At 36.9% G+C, this 23,313-nt stretch overlaps 1 protein-coding gene across 3 annotated transcripts in view; it reads left to right on the top strand.

The window, feature by feature from the left end:
• The window catches only part of RNGTT (RNA guanylyltransferase and 5'-phosphatase), a 358,579-nt gene extending 341,289 nt beyond the window's left edge, over positions 1 to 17,290 (top strand). For all 3 annotated transcript variants that reach the window (XM_054491099.2, XM_063666408.1, XM_063666409.1), the window contains 2 exons: positions 13,143 to 13,266; positions 14,678 to 17,290. In XM_054491099.2, the coding sequence (XP_054347074.1) occupies positions 13,143 to 13,266; positions 14,678 to 14,841 (288 nt within the window). In that variant the 3' untranslated portion in view covers positions 14,842 to 17,290. The remainder of the gene's footprint in view (positions 1 to 13,142; positions 13,267 to 14,677) is intronic.
• Positions 17,291 to 23,313: the final 6,023 nt, after the last annotated feature.

The raw sequence follows: 23,313 nt of genomic DNA, 5'->3' as shown, positions 1-23,313 counted from the left end.
GTTGAGGTCTCTCTGTCCTGTAAGAAAGGCATAGTTGAATAGTTGAGTTTAAAATGGGTGAGAAAGGAGATAGTTATATGTAACCAGCACACATTGCTAAAAGACTGAAAAAAAAAGAGAACACTATTGGATCCAAATTGTTAGCAAGTCCTTGAAAATAAATGTAAGGACTCCTTGAAGTAATCTGAACTATACATTGACTTCTTAAATGAATTGCCTAGTTCAAATATTATTAGGTCTAATACATTGTGAACTTTGTTAAACATGGATATTTAATAATCATTAAAATAAAACTTAGTTATTTGTTACTGCCAGAAGTAGGTAGACCATTTATTAAATTCAATGTGAAAAAATACTTTATGAAATATTTGCATTGGTTGTGTAACAGACATCTTAAAAAATGAGCAACATCAAATAAGCCTGTCATTGTATGTATAACTATAAAGAAAAAAGTGTTAGACATGCATATTGCATTTTTAGCCTCCTCCTCATGTTAATGGTGGATGTTAAAGCTTTCCTTGGTTGTATATCTATTTTATTATCCCAAGCATGTATTGAATCCATGATCTGCTTATAATTCTCATCATGCTTGGTATTAGTACTAAACAGAGAACTAATATATTATGCCGTAGAGTTTGGCACTCTGTTTAGTAAGTCATTACCACTACCTCACCTTACCTGGCAGAGCTGCTTGTTTTGTCCATGTGACCTCTTATTTTTGCTAGTTATGCCTATAGAAAGGTCATTCAACCCAATAATGGCTTCTCATTTAGTCTAGAAATCAGACAAAAGCTTTGCAGCTGTGAAATGCAGCCCATTTAAAAATTAACCTATTGTAAATTCTTAATGATTGAGAAATTCTGCAATTTGCTGTGATTTGTGGTTTGTGCTGCAATTAGAATAGCAAACAGCAGAGATGATGCAGTCAGAATGACGTGCATTTGGGAAGTGAAGAGAAAGAAACTTTAGCAGATACTGTGCTTGGTTCAAGCCAATGTATTATGCCCTTCTGCCCTCATCAGTCTTATATTGCTTTGTCTCCCACCTTTAGACTCTCCCGAGTGAAATGTAATCCTTGGAAATAATTACATAAATTACTGTTTTAAATACTTAAATACTAAAGAAGTAAAATTGTCCACAAGTGTAGTCTACCTTTTTCTCCTTTAATATTTTTTCAACCTAGAGCCTAGATTCTTAGGGAAAAGAAGGACATAGATTTTTGATTCATGAAGACCTAGAATTCAAATTTTGTTAATAAAACAAATCAGCTCTATATCCTCATGCAAATTACTTAAACTCTCTGGCTTCAGCTTCCACATCTGGATATCTCAGTGGACTCTTGTACAGATTAAATTAGATACTGTATTAGAGAACTTAGTAGGGATACAATATGCTTCTTCACCATTTACTGTCTATTAACCCCTGATCAAATTATATAACTCCTCTATGCCTCTGTTTCCCTCTGTGAAATGGGGATATTAATACCTACTTCCTAGAGTTGTTGTGAGCATTAAATAAATGATGCAGAACCCTTAGAACAGTACTCTACATCTAGTTAGTATTCCATAATTATTAACCATTGGATTGACAAATCAATAACCAACAAATAACTTACAATGATAGATAATGTAAATGAAACATGTAGGGTACACTAAGACAATTTATTAGAGCTAGAAAAATAAGCAGGGCTATGTCATTTAGTGCTTTGTAATGGGAAGCCACTGACAAGGATGACGTGACTGGAATTACTTTTTTTTTAACTGACCTATTTCTTGTTTTTTTGTATTATTTTTGTTTTTATTTACCTTCTACATACAGTAATTCACTCCTTTTGGTGTATGAGCTTAGACAAGTGCATATAGGCATAGAGCCACTACTACAATCAAGACAAAATAGTTCTATCACCAGCCCCCACCACCGCCATTAAAAAAGAGCCCCACATGACAACCCCTTTGTAATAAATTGCTTTCCCCACTCCTAAATCCTAGTCTGCTTTCTGTTGATATAATTTTGCGTTTTCCAATATGTCATATAAATGGAATCACATACTCTAGCTTTTAAAGTCAAGCTTCTTCAGTTCAGCTCAATGCATTTGGAATTCATCCATATTATTGTATTTACCAATAGTTTACTAATAGTTCTTATTCCTGAGTAGTATTTCATTGTCTGGCTATACTGCAATGTGTTTATTCACCATTTGAAGGGCATTTAAGTTGTTTCCAGTTTTGGATGGTCACAAATAAATATACTGTAAACATTTTTATTCAAGTTTCTGTGTGAACAAATGTTTTCATTTATCTTGGGTAAAATATCTAGGAGTAAAATTGCCGGCTCTTGTGGTAAATGTATGTTTGACTTTATAAAGAAACTGCCAAACTGTTTTCCAACATGGTTATACAATTTTACATTTCCACTAGCAATATACAAGAGTTCAGTTGCCTTGCATTGTTGTCAACACTTTGATATTGTCAATATATTTTATTTTAGACATTCTAATAGGTATATATAGTATCTCAGTGTGATTTTAATTTGCATTTTCCTAATGACTAAAATGATTTTGAACATACAGTATTTTTATTTGCTTATTTGTCATCTATATAGCTTCTTTGGTAAAGTGTCTGTTCAAATCTTTTGCCCATTTTTTAAATTTAGTTGTTTGTTTCTTACTGAGTTTGAAGATTTTTTTCATGTGTTCTGGTACAAATTCTTTGTCAGATACGTGATTTTCAAATATTTTATTATAATCTATGCTTTGTCTTTTCATTCTCTTAACAATATATTTAGAGAGCATAAGCTTTAAATTTTGATGCAGTTTATCAGTTTTTTATTTTATGAATCATGTTTTTGGTGTCATTTCTAAGAAATTTTGCCTAACCCTAGGTCACAAAGATTTTCTTTTAGAAGTTTTATAATTTTCAGTTCTATATTTATTTAGGTGTACTGTGCAGTTTGATTTTTGTGTAATGTGAATAATGTAGATTGAGATGCGTATTTTATGTATGAATATCCAATTTTTCCAGTACCATTTATTGAAAAGACTATCATTTCTTCATTGCATTGCCTTTGTGCCTTGGTCAAATATCAGTTGACCTTATATTTGTGGATTTATTTGTGAGCTCTCTATTCTGTTTCGCTGATCCATGTGTCTCTCTGCTTACCAATAATACCACACTGTCTTGATAACTATAGCTTTATACTAAGTTTTGAGATCAGTTAGTATCACTTCTTCAAATTTGTTCTTTTTCAAAATTGTTCTAGTTTCTTTGGCTTTCCACATAAATCAGGTTGTTGATATCCATTAAAAAGCCTTTGGGGATTTTGCTTGTGATTATGTTAAATCTATAGATCACTTTGGGAAGAATTGACATCTTAACAATATTGAATCTTTCAATCCATGAACATGGTGTATATCTCTTTTTATTTAGGTTCTCCTTGATTTCTTTCTTTCATCAGTATTTTGTAGTTGTCAACATGCAGATCCTGCACATATTATTTTTAGATTTATACCTATTTCATGTTTTTTAGTTGTGTTATTATAAATTATACTTTAAAAATTTAAATTTCCAACTGTTCATTATTGGTGTATAGAAATTCAGTTGGTTTTAGTATTCTTATAGTCTGCATCCGTTTATGTATGTATTTAACATCCTTGGATTCTGCAGCCTTGTTAAACTTATTGGTTCTAGGAGCCTCTTTGTAGATCCTTCTATGTAAGTAATCGTGTTGTCTGTGAATAAAGACAGTCCTATTTCTTCCTTTTCAACCTGTAGGTCTTTTATTTGTTTTTCTTTTAAGCAAGAGAATGACTTGATTGGATTAACATTTTTCAAAAATAAGTGTGGCTTCAGTATAAGGAATTGATAGGATGGGAAAATATAAAAGAGACCAGTTTGGAAGCTGTCACAAGAATCTGAGACACTATGATAGGTTGGACTATGATGATGACAGTAAGAGAAGAAACAAATATACTCAGATTATATTTTGGTTGTAGAATTAAGAGGCCTGAGTAATGAATTGAATATTAGGGGAAAGAAGAGGAAGGGATCAGGAGGACACCAAGATCTCTGTCACAAGGAATTGGGTGGATGGAGTTGCCATTTACTTCATTGGAGAAGACAAGAGAAGAAACAGATTTGGAAGCAGGTGAAAAGTTGAGTTTTGAAAAAACATATATTTACCGATATAGTTAATTACAGGATATAAGAAGAAGAGCTTGGAAATGAGTTAGATCTATGTGAGACCCCATTCAAAGGCTTGTAGAGACTTTATTTCCGTTGCATTGCCTTTGTAGCTTCAGCATCCAAGATCATAAGATCTTTTTTACCTCAGGCCTTTGGACACGTTGTTAATCACTGTCTTAAGTGTGTGTGTCTCCCCTCCCCTTGGCACTCCCACTTACTTTTGCTTCCTTTCTACTGCCTTCCCTCCCTCCTTGCTTTCCTTTTTTGGGCTGGGGTCTTATCATCCTATAGGTCTTAGCTTAAATATCATCTCCTCAGAACCCACCTAAAGCCAGATATTTTTCTCTCTGCATTAGTCTCTGTTACACAATATTTTCTCCATAGGCATTATCATTTTGTAAACATTTTGTAGTTGTTTTCTTGTTTGTTGTCTGCCTTTCACACTAGACTACATTCCAAAGATCAGAGACTGTGTCTACCTTGTTTACCATTATGTCACCACTCCACAACACCTTACCGGGCACACGGTTGATCAGTATTTGTCAGGTGGAAGGAATGATGGTTCTAGAGCTCAGGAACGATGGCAAGAAAGAACATTTGGGAGTTATTCACATACAGATGGTATTTAAAACTATGGAGGTAAATAAGATTGCTAGAGAAAGAAAAGAATCCAGTACCAGCCCCTAGGGACTTGTCAACTTTAAAAGAGAAGTAGTTAGCAAAGAAGCCTGAGAAGGAGTAGCAAAGGATAGAGGAGGAAAACCAGATTTTGTTTCCTGGAAGCCTAGAAAAGAGAAATGTTTTTAAAGAGGCAGAATTTAAATGTGTAAGACAATGCTGAGGGGTCAAATAAGATGAGTCCATTTGATTTAGCAACAGAGGTCATTGACGAACGCAGCCAGAGTTTTGCTGGAGTGGAAAAAGTAGAAGCCACATGAGAGTAGATGAAGGAATGATAGTCATCATAGTAAATACAAACTAGATGGATATTTGACTGTAAATTTTATGTATGAGTATCCACAAAATATTTGCCATCCATCAAAACTATCTTTTGGGGTTAGCTCTGTATATCAGCTAACACTCGTATGCCTATGTAGGTGTTTAATAATTGAGTATATTTTATAAACTTGGTGTTTAACTGAAACATTTACTTTCATTTTGATTTGTCAAAAGACAAAATTACAACAAATTTAAAGATCTTAATTGGCTTTAATTTGCAATTCTAGAATTGGGCAACACTGTATTCCATAAAATAGCATAAGTGTTCTGAGGAGCTGAGCAAGGGAGGTTGGTTTTATATACAGAAAAAGGCTGAAGAAAGCAGAAACAAATGACAAAAAGTAGATTGGTCATTTAAAGTTATTGTCCTTGTGAGGTGGGAACAGGGAAGCACAACAACAAACAGAAAAATAACTGGTTAACATCAGGTTATTTCAGGTTACTTTTTCTGGGATAAGGATTAAAGCAGAGGGAACTTTATTATCATGCCAACTGAAACTGGCCTATTTCAGAATTTTGGCTATTATCTCCCTCTGATTTCTCAGGTCAGGTAACATCTAAGTTTCAGTTTGGTGCTGTGGGGCTTCAATATAAGTGACTCCATTTTGGTTTTTAATCTGGTCTGTTGGGGCTTAGTGTAGCAGCTTAGTCCAAACTAATGGCCTCGCATACTTTTTATTTAACAGATTGTAGTGCTGGAATAGATGCCACCTTAGACACCGAGAAATAAGAATACATGCCATCTTAGTCACTCAGAAATAGAGTACAAATGCATGTTATCCATTCTTGTGTCAAAGGGAAGATATTTAAGTCTTAAAACCTTTTGTTTTGTTTTTGGGGAGGTGGGGAAGGAGTAGGAAGGAGAAAGGGAGGCAGAGAAAAGCTTAGAAATAATACTAGCCTCCTTTACTTAACCAGCTATCAACAGTACAAGCTGGTTGATAAGCTGAGGCACATGATTCTGGAATTTAAGGAAATGTCTTTCCTGAGGATCTCCTCTACTCTAAACTGGTACAACCAATGAAGAGCACATACTTTATTGATCTAGATCAGAGTTAATGAAATTAACTTCATAGAAATTCTGTTTTGTACCATGATCTGGTTTCTGCACCTCCAGCAAAGTTCTTCATACTCTGGTTGATTTCCACTAAGTGCTAGACATAAATCTGTGTGTAGGTTTTAGAGATAGGATCAGAAAGGATGAATGAAAAGGACTTAGGCCAGAGGCTAGCAAAGGTGCTTGGTTCATGTTGCCTCATACACAGTACCTCTAAGCCAACAGAAATACCTAACAATTCCATTTATTAAGCAGATAGATCCAAACAACTAAGTGTTTATGTCCAAACAACTTAGCATGTGTTAAAGAGCATACAACTTCTCAAACCTTGGAATCAGTTTGGACACCACAACTACATGTCCTGTTCCACCTTGATTTTTTTGCACAATATGTGGTTTTAATCAAGATAACTGCCCCAGACCCAGCTTTACAAAGACATAATGTCGTCTAAAGGAATTCTGCATTAAAACTGTGAACTCGCTTCAACTAGTATTTTTTATGGTGTCCAACTCCTGTCACTGTCTTTCCCTAAAAATGTAAAATATTCCACAATGCTCTTGTGAATTTGCTGTAGCTCTCTGGGGTGCCTCATTACAGTTTGCAAGCTGTGGACTCAGAGCATTATTCCAAGACTTTTTGTTTTCCATTTAAATATTTATTTCTTATGTTTTGTACCTCTACATTAAAAACCAACCTGATGTTTATCATCGTTGGTGAAACGTAGTTTATTTTAGGATTTTTTGTTTCAAAAAAAGTATGATAGTTAAACATACATAATGTTGAAAGTTTGGAAAATACAGCAAAACATGGAGAAGAAAATAAAAGTCACTTCTAATTCCACCATCCACCAATAACCACTACTAACATGTTTTTGTTTATCTGTCCAGTTATTTTCTATGAAATAATAGCTAAGACTAACTCTGATTTTATTGGATGGTAGAAATATGTAGTTTAGTGTGAATTTCATACCCTTTAGTTGTGACTTGTCTATAATGACTTGGGATAAGTAAATAAGGTAGAGTTATAGCTGCTTCTTTCCTAAGTAACTGCTTTCATTAGTTGCGTATCTGACTGAAGGGCATGAAGACACCACCATTCACGAAGGAGAAACTTCCTGCTGCTGGGTTTCTAACCTAGCAAATGCAAGACGTGCCATTTATACAGTGGTTCCTCATTATAGAGGCACAAACACCAATAGATTTCAGCAGAGGAACGTTTTTTGAAGTACTAGTCTAACGTGTTTTAAAACGATAATGTGACACGTATTTTACTTCTTTTAGTAGGCGGACACACTTTCTTAAAGTAATAATATGTCATGGCCCTGCTATAAGGTAGTAGTTCTAGAAGACTGTTTATCTAATAATTCAGACTAAAGCTATTTATATTGCTGTGACACCACGTGGAAAACTTTTATAATTCCATCTTATTTCTGATGTATATGTTTTATTTTCTCTGCCTTCATAAGGACTAAAAACCGAAGTTATTTACGTGAAAACAAGATTTTTGTTTGAGTTCATTTACTTGAGATATGTTTAAAAAATCCACCTTCTGTCACACTATAGAAGTAGATTTTGAATTATCAAAAGGTAGGATTATAACTTCAGAAAAGAAAAAAAATGGTCAATTTAGTTTAACTCTGTGTACAAAAATTTATTTATAGTCTCATATATTCATTCCACACCCCCGTTCTTCTTTCCTTCTTTCTCCCTCTGTCCTTCTTCTTAATAGTAATTTTTAATTCTGACCAAAATAAGTTGTGGCAGTACTTTCTTAGCATAACCTGGACTGTTGAAGAGTAATTCTGTTCTTTAAAAAAATCCCCAGTAGGCTGGGTGCAGTGGCTCACCCATGTAATCCCAGCACTTTGGGAGGCCAAGGCCAGAGGATTGCTTGAGCCCAGGAGTTTGAGACCATCCTGAACAACATAGGGATACCCCATCTCTACAAAAAAAATTGCAATATTAGCCAGGTGTGGTAGTGCACAACTGTGGTCTCAACTACTTGGGAGGCTGAGGCGGGAGGATGATGTGAGCCAAGGAAGTTGAGGCTGCAGTGAGTTGTGATCGCACCACTGCACTCCAGCCTGGGTGACAGACTGAGACCTTGTCTCAGAAAAAAAAAAGAAAAATCTGTGGTAGGGGGCCCCATGGAGAAAAGGTGGAAGCAAGATAAAAAGACATGGAAGCCAAACTGAGAGTTTTCAGTGGCCAAAACTAGAACAATTTGAGCAATGAAATAAGTGATGTATATTTTATTATAAACCAAATAATAAAATAAATATCCATGAGTCCATACCAATACACATAAGCAATTAAATGAATAAATAGGGGAGAAGGGACAAATCTTTCTCACGGAAGAACTCTAGATAATAGATGTAGAAGGAATGGAGGATACAGAAAATCCCATTAGAACACCGCAGGAATAATTGCTCAGGCAAGAGTTACAGATGAATGCCAAAATTAATAAGTGAAACTTTTCTTTGAGCTGCTAATTTAAAATCTTCAGAAATACTAGATCCAGTTTCATCTGATAGTTTCTTAACCCCAGATTATTGATAGATTCAAATAGTATAAAAGTGTGGTATGCAATCAGATGGATACAGGCAACAAATTTTTTTCAACATAAAATATACGGTGTGTTGCTCTGTTTTTTTCAGAAACAGTAAAACCTCATCAGTTCAATGTAATTTGGGGTACAGATGTGAAATCTTGTTTTATAAATATTTTATTCTTTTTACTTTCAAGGTCTCATTAACTCAAACTAGGATAACAGTTGATTAGAAGACCTGATGGGGTCCAGTTTTAGTAAATAATAATATGTAATTGGCTGAGGATGATTATTGTCATAGTAACAAATTAGATCTAAAATTAAACTCCTCTCCTGTATACCGGTCATTCTTTTGATCCGACCATTATTGGAAACTGTTTTTAGTTTGTATACATGTGGGAGATAGTATTTTTATTAGTTAAATATATTTTACCACCTAACCAAATGAGTAACTTGTAGTGTGTCTATCTTGGGACTATAACTGGTGTGATCAATGAAGAATGATGTATTGTTCTTAAATACGGAAATACGTTTAGGTTAGTAGTGGCAGGTGCGTGCATTTTCTGGAAAGCTCTGTTTACCAGATTTTTAGTGGCCAAGGAGATACACAGATAGTTAATAGTACTGCTTAATTGTTATAGTCAGATTGAGTAACACATAATTTATAGCAATTCTGAAACTGAGAACACAAGAATGATAAGCTATATGATAAAGACCACAATTGCTAGTCAGCAAAAGTACAGACTACACATTGTTGACCAGCAAGCCATTCTTGTAAAGTGCATATGATAAAATTTTCTTGACAGCTGTTTTCAAAGCGAACCTTCCTATGTCATCATGGTTCCTTTAGTAAATTTACTTGTAAGTTTTTTTTTTTTTAATTAAGCAGTGTTTCTTGCTGAAAGAAATCAAAGAAGATACAAATAAATAGAAAGACATTCATGCTTGTGGATTGGAAGACTTAATATTATTAAAATATTTATACTACTAAAATGCATTCCGCCCCTATCAAAATCCCAATAGTATTTTTTGCAGAAATTAAAAAAACTATCTTAAAATTCATACAGAATCTCAATAGACCCCAAAAGGCCAAAACAATCTTGAGAAAGAAAAAAGTTGGAGGCCTCACACTTCCTGATTTCAAAACATACTTCAAAGCATCTAATTTAGATGGCATACTTAATTACTGGCATAAAGGTAGAGATACAAACCAATGGAGCAGAATAGAGAGCCCAGAAATAAATCATTGCATATATGGCCAAATGATTTGCCACAAGGGCGCCAATACTACACAATGGGAAGGGACAATCAATATCTTCAACTGACAGTGTTGGGAAAGCAACATCCACATGCAAAAGAATGAAGTTGAACCCCTACCTTACACCATATACAAAAATTAACACAAAAATAAAGACCAAAACATAAGACCTTAAACTATTAAACTTGTAAAAGATAACATATGAGAAATCTTTTTTTTTTTTGAGACAGTCTCCCTCTGTTGCCCAGGCTGGAGTGCAGTGGTGCGATCTCGGCTCACTGCAAGCTCCGCCTCCCAGGTTCACGCCATTCTCCTGCGTCAGCCTCCCGGGTAGCTGGGACTACAGGCACCCACTACCACGCCCGGCTAATCTTTTTGTATTTTTAGTAGAGACAGGGTTTCACTGTGTTAGCCAGGATGGTCTCGATCTCCTGACCTCACGATCCGCCCATCTCGGCCTCCCAAAGTGCTGGGATTACAGGCGTGAACCACTGTGCCCGGCCAGGACAAATCTTTAGGACATTGGATTAGGCAACGATTTCTTGTGTGCAACACCAAAATCATAGGCAAAAAAATAAAAAATAAAGAGGACTACATCAAAGTTAAAAACTTATGTACATCAAAGGAATCAATCGGCAGTGTGAAAAGGCAGCCTACAGAATGGGAGAAAATAATTGCAAATCGTCCATCTGATAAGAGGTTAATGTCCAGAATATATAAGGAACTCCTACATCTCAACAACAATAAACAACCCAATTAAAAAATGGGCGAAGATTCTTGTATACTGAAGAAAGTATACAATCAATAAGCACATGGAAAGATTCTCAGTCATTAGGGAAATGCAAATCAAAACCACAATGAGATAGCACCTGACACCATCAGGATGGCCACTATGAAAGAACAAAAGTTTAAATTACAGCACAGTAAACAATGGGCATCAATTAAAAAAAGAAAAAAAAAGAACAAAAACTAACAAGTGTTAAGGATGTGATGTTGGAACCCTTGCATACTGTTAGTGAGAATGTAAATTGATGCAGCCATTATGGAAAACAAAGGGGTCCTCAAAAGATTAAAAATAAAATTATGATCCAGTGATACTGCCTCTGGGTGTATATCCAAAATAATTTAAAACCGGATCTCGAAGAGATATTTTCACACCCACGTTCATTGCAACATTATCCAAAATAGCCAAGAGGTAGAAGCAGCCCACATGTCCGTTGACAGATGAGTGGCTAAAGAAAATGTGGTGTATACATACAGTGGAATATTATTCTACCTTTAAAAAGAAAGAATTTCTGTCACATGCTACAACGTGAATAAACCTCAAGGACATTATGCTAAGTGAAACAAGCCAGTCACAAAAGGACAAATAGTGTGTGATTCTGTTAATACTCGTATGAAGTATCTAAAGTAGTCAAAATCATAGAAACAGAAAGTAGAAAGGCAGTTATCAAGGTCTGGGTAGAGGGGAAGGGGGGGGAGTTAGTGTTTAGGGAGTATAGCATTTCAGTGTTGCAAGATGGAAAAGTTCTAGACATCTGTTGGAAAATATGTGAATACACTTAGCATTGCTGAACTGTACACTTAAAAATGGTTAAGATGGAAAATTTAATGTTTTTTTTACCACAGATTTTAAAAAGCAATGTTTCATTGCCTAATTTTATATTTGGTTAACAATTTTACTGATTGTCTGCTATATCCCAGGCACTTTCAATTATTAATCTTTCAGTGACCCAGTAAATTAGGAACTTGTTCCCCATTTTAGCAATTAGGAAATAGACATTGAAAGGTTTAGAAACTTATTTCTGTTAGACCCTACATGTGGTATAGCAAAACTGTGTTTACCTAACTGAATGAGTTGTCCAATACTTGCATATACACAGTGTTTCCAGAATAAAAGAATGGGTCCCTAGAAAGCAAGGCAAGAGAATTGTGACTAAAATAATGAATATTTGAGGATAAATTTAGCAAGTTTGCTACTTGGAATATCACTTTTTTGGGCATGTCTAGTTCCAAAACCACTGAATGTATTGCACCTGTTGGATTTGTTGAAAATGCAGATGGTACAATCAAATGTAAAGGGAAAGGAATATAGTTTGAAAGTTTTTATGAAGACATGTACTGCCTAATCTGCGAATTAAAAGCATCTTTTAAAAACTTACTTCTCGTCATATTCCTAGGTGGTAGTGAATATGTGGGTAGAAAAATGAGAATGTTTCAGATAATGCTAATGAAGTTAAATGATTGCAATCTACCATATTGTGAGGAAAAGTTGTTAGCCATGAAAGATGAGGACAGAATTAAAATATTACCATGACTGGCATTTGATTGGAAAACTACAAAGATAAGCTTAGGTTCCTATTTATGAAAACCATTCTCACAGCCCAGTGAAATATCTTTTAAAAGGTTCATAGTTACCATGGATACTTGTTAGGTTTGATAGAGTATCCATATTCAGTCATCTGAGGTGAAGAAGCCAAAAAACCCATCAACTAATGTCACAAATAGCTTCATCTGTAAATTTGTACTAGTTTGGGGATGGAAAGGGTAAGTTTCCTGAAGATTAGATTGTTGGTTAATTGTCACTGCTTGGAAAGCAAAATATTTAGGATGTACATTGCCTGAATTTGATCCTAGTATTTGCTATTGATATGTAACTTTTTCATTTAACTAGTACAGGGCATTTCTTAGATTTTAACGTAGGAATTTAGATGGTTAGACCTTTCTGAAAGTTGATGAAACCTAGGCAGTATACTCAATTTCTGAAAGCCGTAGAGACACAGACAATATTGAAGGCATTGGTCCCCATGGTAACATATTTGCATTTGGCCCAGCATGGCTGGTTTCTGCCTAGCTTCTTTTAATTGCTATATATTGACAGCCGTTTTCACAATTATTTATAAAATGTTGGATAAGTGAGCATGTGTACAAGGGAGTGCACACCATACCTTAAGCTTGATTAGATACTTCAGATGACACAGAGCTCTGCATGAAGAGTTACTGAGGTATTTTTATCATTTCCTAATGTGCCTGTCACATAGTAGAAGCAAAAAGCCTTTCAAGTTATTTAAATATTTTCCTCAATTCTCTTTTAAAACAGGTGACAAAAGAGCTGAAACAGTATGACAACAAAATTATAGAATGCAAATTTGAGAACAACAGCTGGGTCTTCATGAGACAGAGAACAGACAAAAGTTTTCCTAATGCCTACAACACTGCCATGGGTGAGTATGACAACTTACCAGTGCTTATTATATTTAAAGCTAAAATTAAGGTGTTAGACCCAAAGTGTGCTGCCTTTGTTGTTTTGCTTAATGAGGCATAGTCATTTGGACTTCATCCTTGTTTGATGGGAAAGATAAGTCAAGTCTATATTCTGTTTGGCTCCGGTTGGCTTGTAGGTTCTTCTCTCTAAACTGGTGGTCTTGTGCCCATGCACCCAAAAGAGAAGTTTAAAGGGCAGGATACTGGGCTGTATACAAGTTGAATTTATTGAACAACAACAACAACAGAAATCATGATAATTTCAGATCTATTCAAAACTATAAAAACCATTGTTTGCCAGATGGTAAAAGACAAAATTAGCAGGGGAAAATGTAATTTCCAGCTCTTAAAATAGCTTTATAAACAATGGAGAACAAAGTAAACGAAAACCATTTAAAAAGACAAAATCTGCTATGCTATTCTTCAGAGTGTTCTTTGGGTACAATATGAATGCTTTGGGAATTCAGAATAGTAAGTTTCTTTCATGGGGAACAGCACAAATTAATTGAAGTTTATAAGGTATACCACTACCAGTAGCAGTTGTTGCTCTGGATTGCATTTTTAGTGGAGTTGAAGAAAGGTAAAAACCAAGATAACAGGTTAATCAAATTTTACTTTTAGAATGTGCAGTTGATGAGGAGGAGGATGATGATATGATAAGCTAATGAGAAAATATTGAAATTGCCAGTTTCAGCTTTGCAGTTTAAAAGTTACTGTTGTACATTTAGGAGTTCTCATTGGAACTAGCATCTGTGTTCAGACAAGATGAGCTAATTTCAAAAGTTAACTCATCTTGCATGAGTTAATCATGGGATGATTAAGCCAATGTCTTTTCTTCCAAGACCAAATAGGTAAATAAAATGAAAAGGACTGGCACTAAATTTTGATAAGAGAAGATAATATGGTCTGCTAGCTACAATGAAACCACCTATTCAATAGGAATGGTAGCTGGTGCCATGTTTTATGTTTCGTAGAGTAGACTTCTTTCTGAGAGAAAGATTGAAGGACTGTAGTGCACGTTTTCTGTAGAAGTTTTAGTTGAAACAGACTATGGTGCAATGCGTTGTGTTAGATTAAAATCCCATAAAAACTGGTTTGGGAGGCATAGAAAACCGTGGAGAAGACATGCTTATAGCCCAAATATTTAAAGTTTTGGTTTAAAATTAATACTGCAGTAAAGAGTAGCCATTAGACAAGCGCATATTTTGGGTGTAGGGTAGGGAGGAGATAGTTCAATGTGAAGCACATCACTCAAATGGGTAAAATGAAAGTATTTAGTATATTGGGAAGAAAACCTTTCTCATATGCCTGTGGTGAGTCAGCTGCCTTAATTAACCCTCACGTGAGACCTGTGTCTCCCTTTGTCCACAGCTGTGTGCAACAGCATCTCAAACCCTGTCACCAAGGAGATGCTGTTTGAGTTCATCGACAGATGTACTGCAGCTTCTCAAGGACAGAAGCGAAAGCATCATCTGGACCCTGACACGGAGCTCATGCCACCACCACCTCCCAAAAGACCACGCCCTTTAACCTAAGACCTGCCTGTGACTTCAGGGTTAAGAAGAAAGAGGAATGAGGAAAAAATGCTGTTGCCCATTTTTGTAGCCAGAGAAATTGAAAAACTGTGGCTTGATGTTGATACACATTTGAATTTTTTTTTTAAAAAGAAAGGTATTGTAGCCAGCCTGTAAATACTTGATGCATTCATTTCCTCAGTGCTGCAATACATCATGGACTTAAACATTTTATTTATCTGATAAACTCAGCCTTACCTTGTGGAATCTGAAGATTGAAATATCCAAAGGTTTAAACAAGATGGAAATCAATGAAAAAGAGGCCTTGTTTATATATGGGTAACTTCACATTTAATTTATAAAGTTAACAATCTGGAAACTGTGAGCCCATAAAACAGTATTTTTTAGAAGTTGTGTTACAACTGTAGCAAATTTTCCTTTTAAAAAATTCAGGCAATGGCATTAAACATTCTTGCTATCATTTACCGTGGATTTCCTACATTTCTGAGATCCCTGTATTCAAAAACAAATGACAGGGTTGTTAAGTTGTACTATATTAAACAACTTGGTCTGGTTTATATCATTTTAACAAGTTTTTTGGAAATGTAAAAGAAAAAAGTAAAGCTCCATTTTTGTGAATTGCATTGTTTCTAAAGGAAGTATTTTGAGTATTTTCATCTGTTTGTATTGTTTCGACTATGATATCAGATATCCAGTGTGTCCATTCTGGCAGTGGTTTTGAGTTACTTCATGGAACTTGGACATACACCACCAGGTCCTTTATGTGTTGTTCTCCTGGGAGACTTCTTTTTTTAAATGCCAGGGCTACTTCTGCTTTACCTCAGTGGTATCAGCACATTGTAAATTACGTTAAAACACACAACTCACTGTGATCTATGGGAGTGATATCAAATACAAAGGATGTTGTGTTACTTCTCTCAAACAAAACAGCAAAGGGAATGCCAGCTAACTTCTTTGATTAGAAGGTAATGTCATGGAATAGAATGCTGTCACTAGAAGATGCTCTCCCACTGCTAGATAAATGCAGAGGCAAAGTGTAGACATCTGTAGGAACTAAATATCAAGGAAATCAAGACATTTATTTTCAAAGCGAGAATTCTATCTACATTCTATTCTGCGGATGTTATTTCTGTTATACATCTGAATTTTAAAATGTTTACTGATAGATAATGGATTTAAAGGGCGGCTAATTGATTGTCTGCCATTGTTGATAAACTGTTCTAATTGGTTTGTGAAAGAACTCTGAGAATTAGCTAAATGGAGGCTAATGTATTTATTTTTAGAGGTACATGTTTTAAGTAAATGTATTTAAAATAAATTTTCATGGTCTGAATTGTATATGTATATGCATATCTGTGTAAGTATATGCAAGTGTATATTCTTCTACTGATTCAGTCAGACACGAAATCCAACTGAATTACCTGGTAGACTGAGTGTCTGACAGGATTTCTATATGGACATAGCACAGATGAACCAAAAATGTATTTATATTCACCTGAGTTTTAATGTTTTTAAACAAAGTTTTCTCCTGCAGTGCTTTTCTATATGAAATAGTTTGAGTCAAGCTTGGGCTTTTTTCTTCGTTGTTCCCAAGTCGTGTAACGTATAGTGAATAGTGAATTTATCCAAAACGCCATTATAACGTTTTTTACTAGAGTGCTTTTTGCACATTTGGGCGCTAAAGGGATTAAAACAACTGATGCCACAATGACTATTGAAGGAGGGAAAATTCTCAAGGTTCCATAGTATCTTTTACAAAATGGATTAAAAAAAAATGCCTATGCAACTCCAAATAGTCTGATGCCTGCTTCCCCAGGACGAGTGACTCTTCCACGGTGTGCTGCTTTCCTCCGAGCCTGTGGAAAGGCAGAGCCCTTTTGCAGATACGAAAGCAAGCTTTTGCCAATGATCTTTAATGGAGTTAAAATGTTTATGGTAATTGTAACCTTTCAAATGAGTTACGTGAAAAGACCATCTCACTTTTAATACACCCAGATATTTTCTTCACGTCTTTGTGCATTTTAGCAGGACTTAATTTTCTTAATTTATTCTTTCCTTTCAATTATAGTGACATAGAGTAGTTGGCCTTGTAAGTAGATCCCGTTTAGCCCCTGAACGTAATACCATCTGCAGTATTATAAAAGTCATTTAGAAGGTCAGGGGAATAATCTAGAGGCAGGATTTTGGACATTGTGAAGGAAATGTGCTCCTTCTCAGCTCACTTCAATAACTATTTTCTGAGACTGAAGTTTTTTAGGCAAGAATAAGAAAACTTTGCTTTCTTCAGTTATCACATGTGAAAGCTTTTGCTTTTTGTTAGGAAAAGGTGTGGATGACTACTGCGTGGATGGTTACATTTGCTTTCCGTGAAATGCTCAGAAAATGTCAGGACATTCCTTTTCCAATTGTGTGTCAGTGCGTATTGTAATAAAACTACTGATTTAAATTAGCATAAGTGTATCTACTTTGTTTTACTGGTGATACTCTTGTGTCCCTTCTATTGCTGGCATCACATCCTACTGCTGTCAGCCACACCCAGTGTAATCCATCTGGCTTTGTAGAGATTAGCATAAAGACTTGGAAAGCCTCTATTTTTCTTTCTGAGAAACTGAGAAATTTGATTGACACAGGGGGGTGTAGTTTGAACCTTTTATTTTTGAAGTGGAGAGGAATGGGAGAAAGCACATCTTTATATGATGTTTATATTATTTCTCTTCATCTAATCTTAGCAGTCTACTGTATGAGTAGATATTCTGTTACATTATTTTTAATGCATTTAAATTTTTTAGAATACTCAGCAATAGCAATAAATATTCTGAAATGATGAAGTCATGAACTACCAAATTTTTTTTTGCATTGCATTTTTATAGTATGGAATTTGCCATCTTTAAATGTTTAAATAATACCACCATTTTGAACTCTGCATATAGTTTTTCCTGGCCAAAAAAAAACCTTGGAAGCTAAGAAGCAAATACTCCCAAGTGGGAGGACACATGTGGTGGAGAAAACTCTGGACTAGACTCACGCAAGTCCAGGCTCTGCCTCCTGTTGGCTCTGTTCTGTCTAGATCCTCCCCCCCACACACCCCCATCCACCCCTGCCATTTTGTTCCATCTATAAAGTGGCAAATCCCATCTGTCACACTGGGCTAGATTATTTAAAAGCCTTTCCAGGTCTAACCATGATTCCTGTGTTAAAGACAGTACTTTGAAAATCTCCCATATTCACCATAATAGCAGTATTACCATTATTGATTATTCACCAACTACCAAGACTGTCCTAAACATAACAACTCTATGCAGGTAGGTACCGTTAACCAACCCCACTTTTAGATGAGGAACCTGAGACTAAGTTGTGAGCTGAGATCCAGACATAGGTCTTTTTACTCCAGCACCTACATTTTTGCACAGTCCTCTCCCAAAGGCTTAGTTACATACAGTCCCTTTGTGGAAGACTGATTTCATGCCAGGGGGTCCCAAACTAAGACATTTTTTGGGTGCTAACAGGGTAATAGGCTTTAAGCACTTCTCTCTAATGAAGGTAAAGTTGGGAGCACACAAGTAAATACACTTTAGGGCCTTATTTAACTATTTATTTAACAATACTTAAATGTGAGTGACTAAGCAGCCACGAAGGGGAAGTTTAATGTTCTCATTAAGATGCTAAATTCTAAAGAGGTAATTAGGAAGAAATAAGTGATCAAATTACACACTGGGCTAACATTTTCTTGATTGTTGCATAGTTAGCTGTCAACTCTGCTGCTTTGGCAGGTCATTGTCAGCCTTGGTTAATGCAGATGGGCCCCTTCCCTCACCTGACTGATGTCAGGTGACCACTCTGCAGTATCAGGAAGGTGGTAGTGGAGCAGACTCTGAGCAGGGGCCACCTGGTCTCCAGATTTCACATTTCCAAAAACCAGGGCATGGATCCGGGGTTGCCAAATGTTTTGCCATGTCAGGGCATTAATAAAACAAATTATCTTGCCATTATTTAGTAAAACTAAGGAACTCTTAACACATGAAAAGGAAGTAGGACATATTTTAGAAGACAGGCCTTTATATAGAAGAAATTTTGTTTTATGAAAGATTCACTTCATTGTCCTTTGCTTGTATATTTCCTCCCAAGCTGATGAAAACTTTTTCATGAACTGGTGTTGGGAATCACTGCAGAGGTGGAATTCAGTTGGGGCTTTACGTGGGAAGGGACGTGGAAAGTAGCAGCAGCTCTTGGTTTCAAAACTAAAGATCATTTGCATAACCAGAGCTGTCCGTAGTAAGTTATTTCACGGTGGTTGATTCTAGGGGTTGATTACATTCTGTCCTTGTGATATAAGGCGTACAGATGAAAAGTGCAGTTATCCGAATGCTTATACATACCCGAATAGAATGAAACCTTCACTTGCTTGAGGTGCAGAAATAAGCAAAGCAAAATACAACACAGAAAATCAGCATTTGGCTTTGACAACAAATCAGACCAACAAAGTCACCGGTTTCCACAACTTCGAGCTTGCTGCACAGTCTATTTTTCCTTCAAATCGCTGCCACCAGAGTGATCTTTAAAAACTCAAACCTGCTCCTGTCATCTCCCATGAAGAGCTCCCTGGCACATGACAGAAAAGGCCCTTTGTGACCTGGCCTCAGCCTGTCTGTCCAGGGTCATTCTGCCTTATGGGACAGAGGTGTGACTCCTTGTTTTTCTCAGAACTCCCTGCCCCCTAAGCCCAGGAACCTTTGTACAGGCTGCTGCTGCTTCTGCTGCCCGAAACCCCAGCTTCCCCTCATCTCAGGATCAAGGAAGCTTTTTCTCATAGACAGCCTCCTAAATCTCACACTATTATGGTAGCCTCCCTTGGTGTCCTCTCAAGACAAGGACTGTAGACATAGCACGGGGACTGTGTCATCTTGGACCCATAGCACAGAGCTTGGCAGTAGTGGACACTTGGTAGTAATTAGGGCAGGAGGTGCTAATGCTCTTTTGTGCAGTTGTCCTCCTCAGTTTAGCCGTGTATGAACATAATCTCCTGTCACTCTAGCCTTCTCACCATAATAGAAGGACTGATAACATTTTTTGTCTCTTAAGAATTTCTCCCAGAGTCCATCTCTGATGTACCTTGTATTTCATCCTGATTAGAAGTATCTTTTCTGTTCTTGCCCTTTGCACTGACAATGAGTGCTTCTGACAGAACCTTCTCAGCAGGAAAGATCTTTTAAAAAGTGCCCTGGTCTCCTTGCTGTGATACCCTCTGAGGGAGGTGTGAGGGGAAGAGTGTTTTTAATCATGTCTTATTTTTCTAGTGATTTCACTGAACTTGCCAGTATCTTAAACTAGAAGGCTCCGTCTCCCTACCTACTCATTTTCACCTAATTTCTGAGGTATCCAAAGAGAAGAGAAATCTTTTGGTAACTGCTGAGACTTTTCAGTTAGTTTTAAAAACAAATTTCAGTCCGTGATCCCTTAGTATGAATTTGTGCTTCTAGCCTTGCCTTTGAAGTGGGAAAGGCAAGTGAAAGATATTCTTGTTGCTACTACTGAATGCTATTTTCCAGGATCTAAAGGAATAAGAAACTTTATAGTTTCTGTAGTTCTGCTTTCCTTCTGAAAGCCATCAGGGGAACACTGTGTAGTTTTGACCTGGAGTATAAACATAGTGTGCTCTGGTATATATTAAAGATAACGCCTACAGAGACTGATTGAACACCACCACAACCAAAGCTCTTCTATAAAAAAGATTCTTGAAAATGTGACACGTGGATAAAAACTGTACACCAGGAGACATCACATACAATGGAGATGATGCAGGAGGTGGGAGGAGATTTAGGCGTCGATGGATGGATGGAGTGACTGGGGCAGAGGAGGTGTGGACAGTGACTGTGGGGCAGAGTTTGATGGAGGGGTTTGTCCAGAGCTGTGTGAAGGAGAGTACTGGGAAGCAGAGCTGTAATCACTCCATCTTAAAACTACCAAACCAGCCAACCAACTGCCCTTGGCCCCTTGATATCCCTCTAGCTGCTGACCCATTTCTCTCTTCCTGTTTCCTGCAACATTCTCTGAAGGAGTTGATTGCACTTGATCACTCCCCATCCTTCCCTCCTAGGCTCTCTTGAGCCCACTGCCCACAGGCATTCAACTCCATGGAAACTCTTCTTGTCCCTACCACCAGTGCTCTCTACAAGGTCAAATCCACTCTCCTAACTCTCCTAATCAACCTCTCAGCAATATTTAACACAATTTGTCACTCCCTCTCTCTCTTTTTTTTTTTTTCTGTTTATAATGGGAAATTTCAAACATATACAAAAGTAAACAGTAAAATAAACTCCCATTTACAGATTCAGCAATGTTCAACCTATGACAGTTCTTTCTCTATACACTGATCAGTCTATGCACATATACACATGATTGTTTTAAAATAAGTCATAAACTACTCCCTCTTTGGTGAATCCTTTTTGCACTTGGCTTCCAGGCCACTGTGGTCTCTTGGTTTTCTTTCCTCCAACCTACAGGCCACTCCGTTTCAGTCTCCCTTGCTGAACCCTTGTCACCCTACCCATCTCTACGAGCAGTGACCCGGGCTCCATCCGCTGACCTCTCTCTAAGTGAACTCTGCTAATCTCTGAACACAAATACCCTCCAGACACAAACAATTTCCAAATATATTTGTAGCCCGGATCTGTCTGTTCAATGCTAGACTCCAATTCCAACTGACAACTTGACATCTTCAGTTGCATGTCTGATAGTCATCTTAAACTCAACACACCAAAAACGGAACTTCCGTCCTCCAACAGACTTCCTTCTCTTCCCACAGTCTCCTTATAAAGCTTAGTTAATGGCAATTGTATTTTTCCAGTTGCTTCTGAATCATCCTTGACTCTTTTCTTGACGTCCAATCCATCAGCAAGTGTTGTCAGCACTACCTTCAAAATATAACCAGAATTTGACAGCTTCTCCATCTCTCCAGCACCTCTCGTCTCATCCTTTGCCTAGACTGTTGCAGTAGCCTCCCAGTTTCCACTCTTGTCTCTCCATCCCCCCATCTATTCACACAGCCATCAGTGTGATATGTTTTAGAACTTTTCACCCTACTATGCAGAACCTTTCAGTCCCTTCCACATCATTCACAATAAAATCCTAAATGCATACCACAGTCCACAGGTCCTCCGTAACCTGATCCCACTGCTGCTTCTTTGATCTCATCATCTTACCCTTCTCCTCATTCACTCTGCTCATCCACATTGGCTCTTTTGCTGTTTCTTCAGCTTGCCAAGCTAGTTCCCACTGAATTTTCTTTTCCTCTACCTAGAATGCTCTTCCCTCAGGTATCTGTAAAGCTCACTCTCTTACTTCATTCAAGACTCTGGACAAATGCCACAAATGCCTATATGAAATTACCACTCCCATTACCATCTACCCTCTTATCCTGCTTTATTTTTCTACAAGCATTTATGATCTGACATATTTGTTGACTTGTTTGCCTATTGTCTGACTTTACTCTCTAGAATGTAAGTTTCATATGAACTGAGAATTTGATTTCACTCATTGCTATATTTCCAGCACCTAGGCCAGTCTGGCATAAAGCATAGGGTTTCAATAAATATTTCTACAATCTATGAAGTAGACCTACATGGACAGGCTGGGGACAGATTATGAAGGCCTTTGATGTCTGGCAAAGAAGTTGGGCTAAACGTTATCAATAATAAGGAGCTATTGAAAGCTTTTAAACAAAGGAGTTTTCTTTGTGAGAGTAATCTAGTAATAATCTGTCTGAGGTGGAAGAAAGAAGAAAAACATAGGTGATAAGACACCTAGGAGGCTATTGTCAGCAGATGAAAGGTAGGAAACCTAGAATAGGGTGGCATCTACAGAAATGGAAGAGATGGGTGTGACAGGCATTCAGTAGGGAGGCTCATCAAGATTCAACAATCAATTGAAAAGCCAAAGCTACCTTCCAGAGTTTGAGCCCAGGGAGGGAACTGGTAGTGCTCTTAACATAAACAAGGGAGTGAGAAGGAAGAGCTGATTTGGGGCTGGGAGGAATAAAGAGCTTCAGAGCATGATGAACTGGAGATGCCTTTAGGAGTGTCAGATGGAACTGTCTAGGGGAAAATTTAGAACTGGAGCTTAGGCAGTCAGACTGCTGGCGAGATTTCAAATCTGTCCACACAACAATGGTAAAAGCAGTCAGTAGGAGGTATGAAGTAAAAAGAGGACTAGGGACCCCCACATCTGTGAGTATAAGAAAAAAATATAACCAGCAAAGAAAAGGCATCCAGAAGTAAGGAAAAGAAATTAAAGTCAAGAAGTAAAATGACACTCAAGAAGGTGCCAGCCCACAGAGCTACAAGACAAAAGTTTTTTGATAGTGGAGGCAGAAAATAGTTCTGATTGCTCCAGGGAAGTCCTGGAGAGCCAAGGACTGAGAAAAGGACCTTGAATTTGGTTTCTAGGTGGCCTGCAGAAGCATGATAGGGATGGCTG

This window comes from Pongo pygmaeus, chromosome 5, assembly GCF_028885625.2.
Source record: "Pongo pygmaeus isolate AG05252 chromosome 5, NHGRI_mPonPyg2-v2.0_pri, whole genome shotgun sequence".
Classification (NCBI taxonomy): domain Eukaryota; kingdom Metazoa; phylum Chordata; class Mammalia; order Primates; family Hominidae; genus Pongo; species Pongo pygmaeus.
Note: the sequence above shows the minus strand (reverse complement) of the source record. Positions and strands in the feature narration are given on the sequence as shown.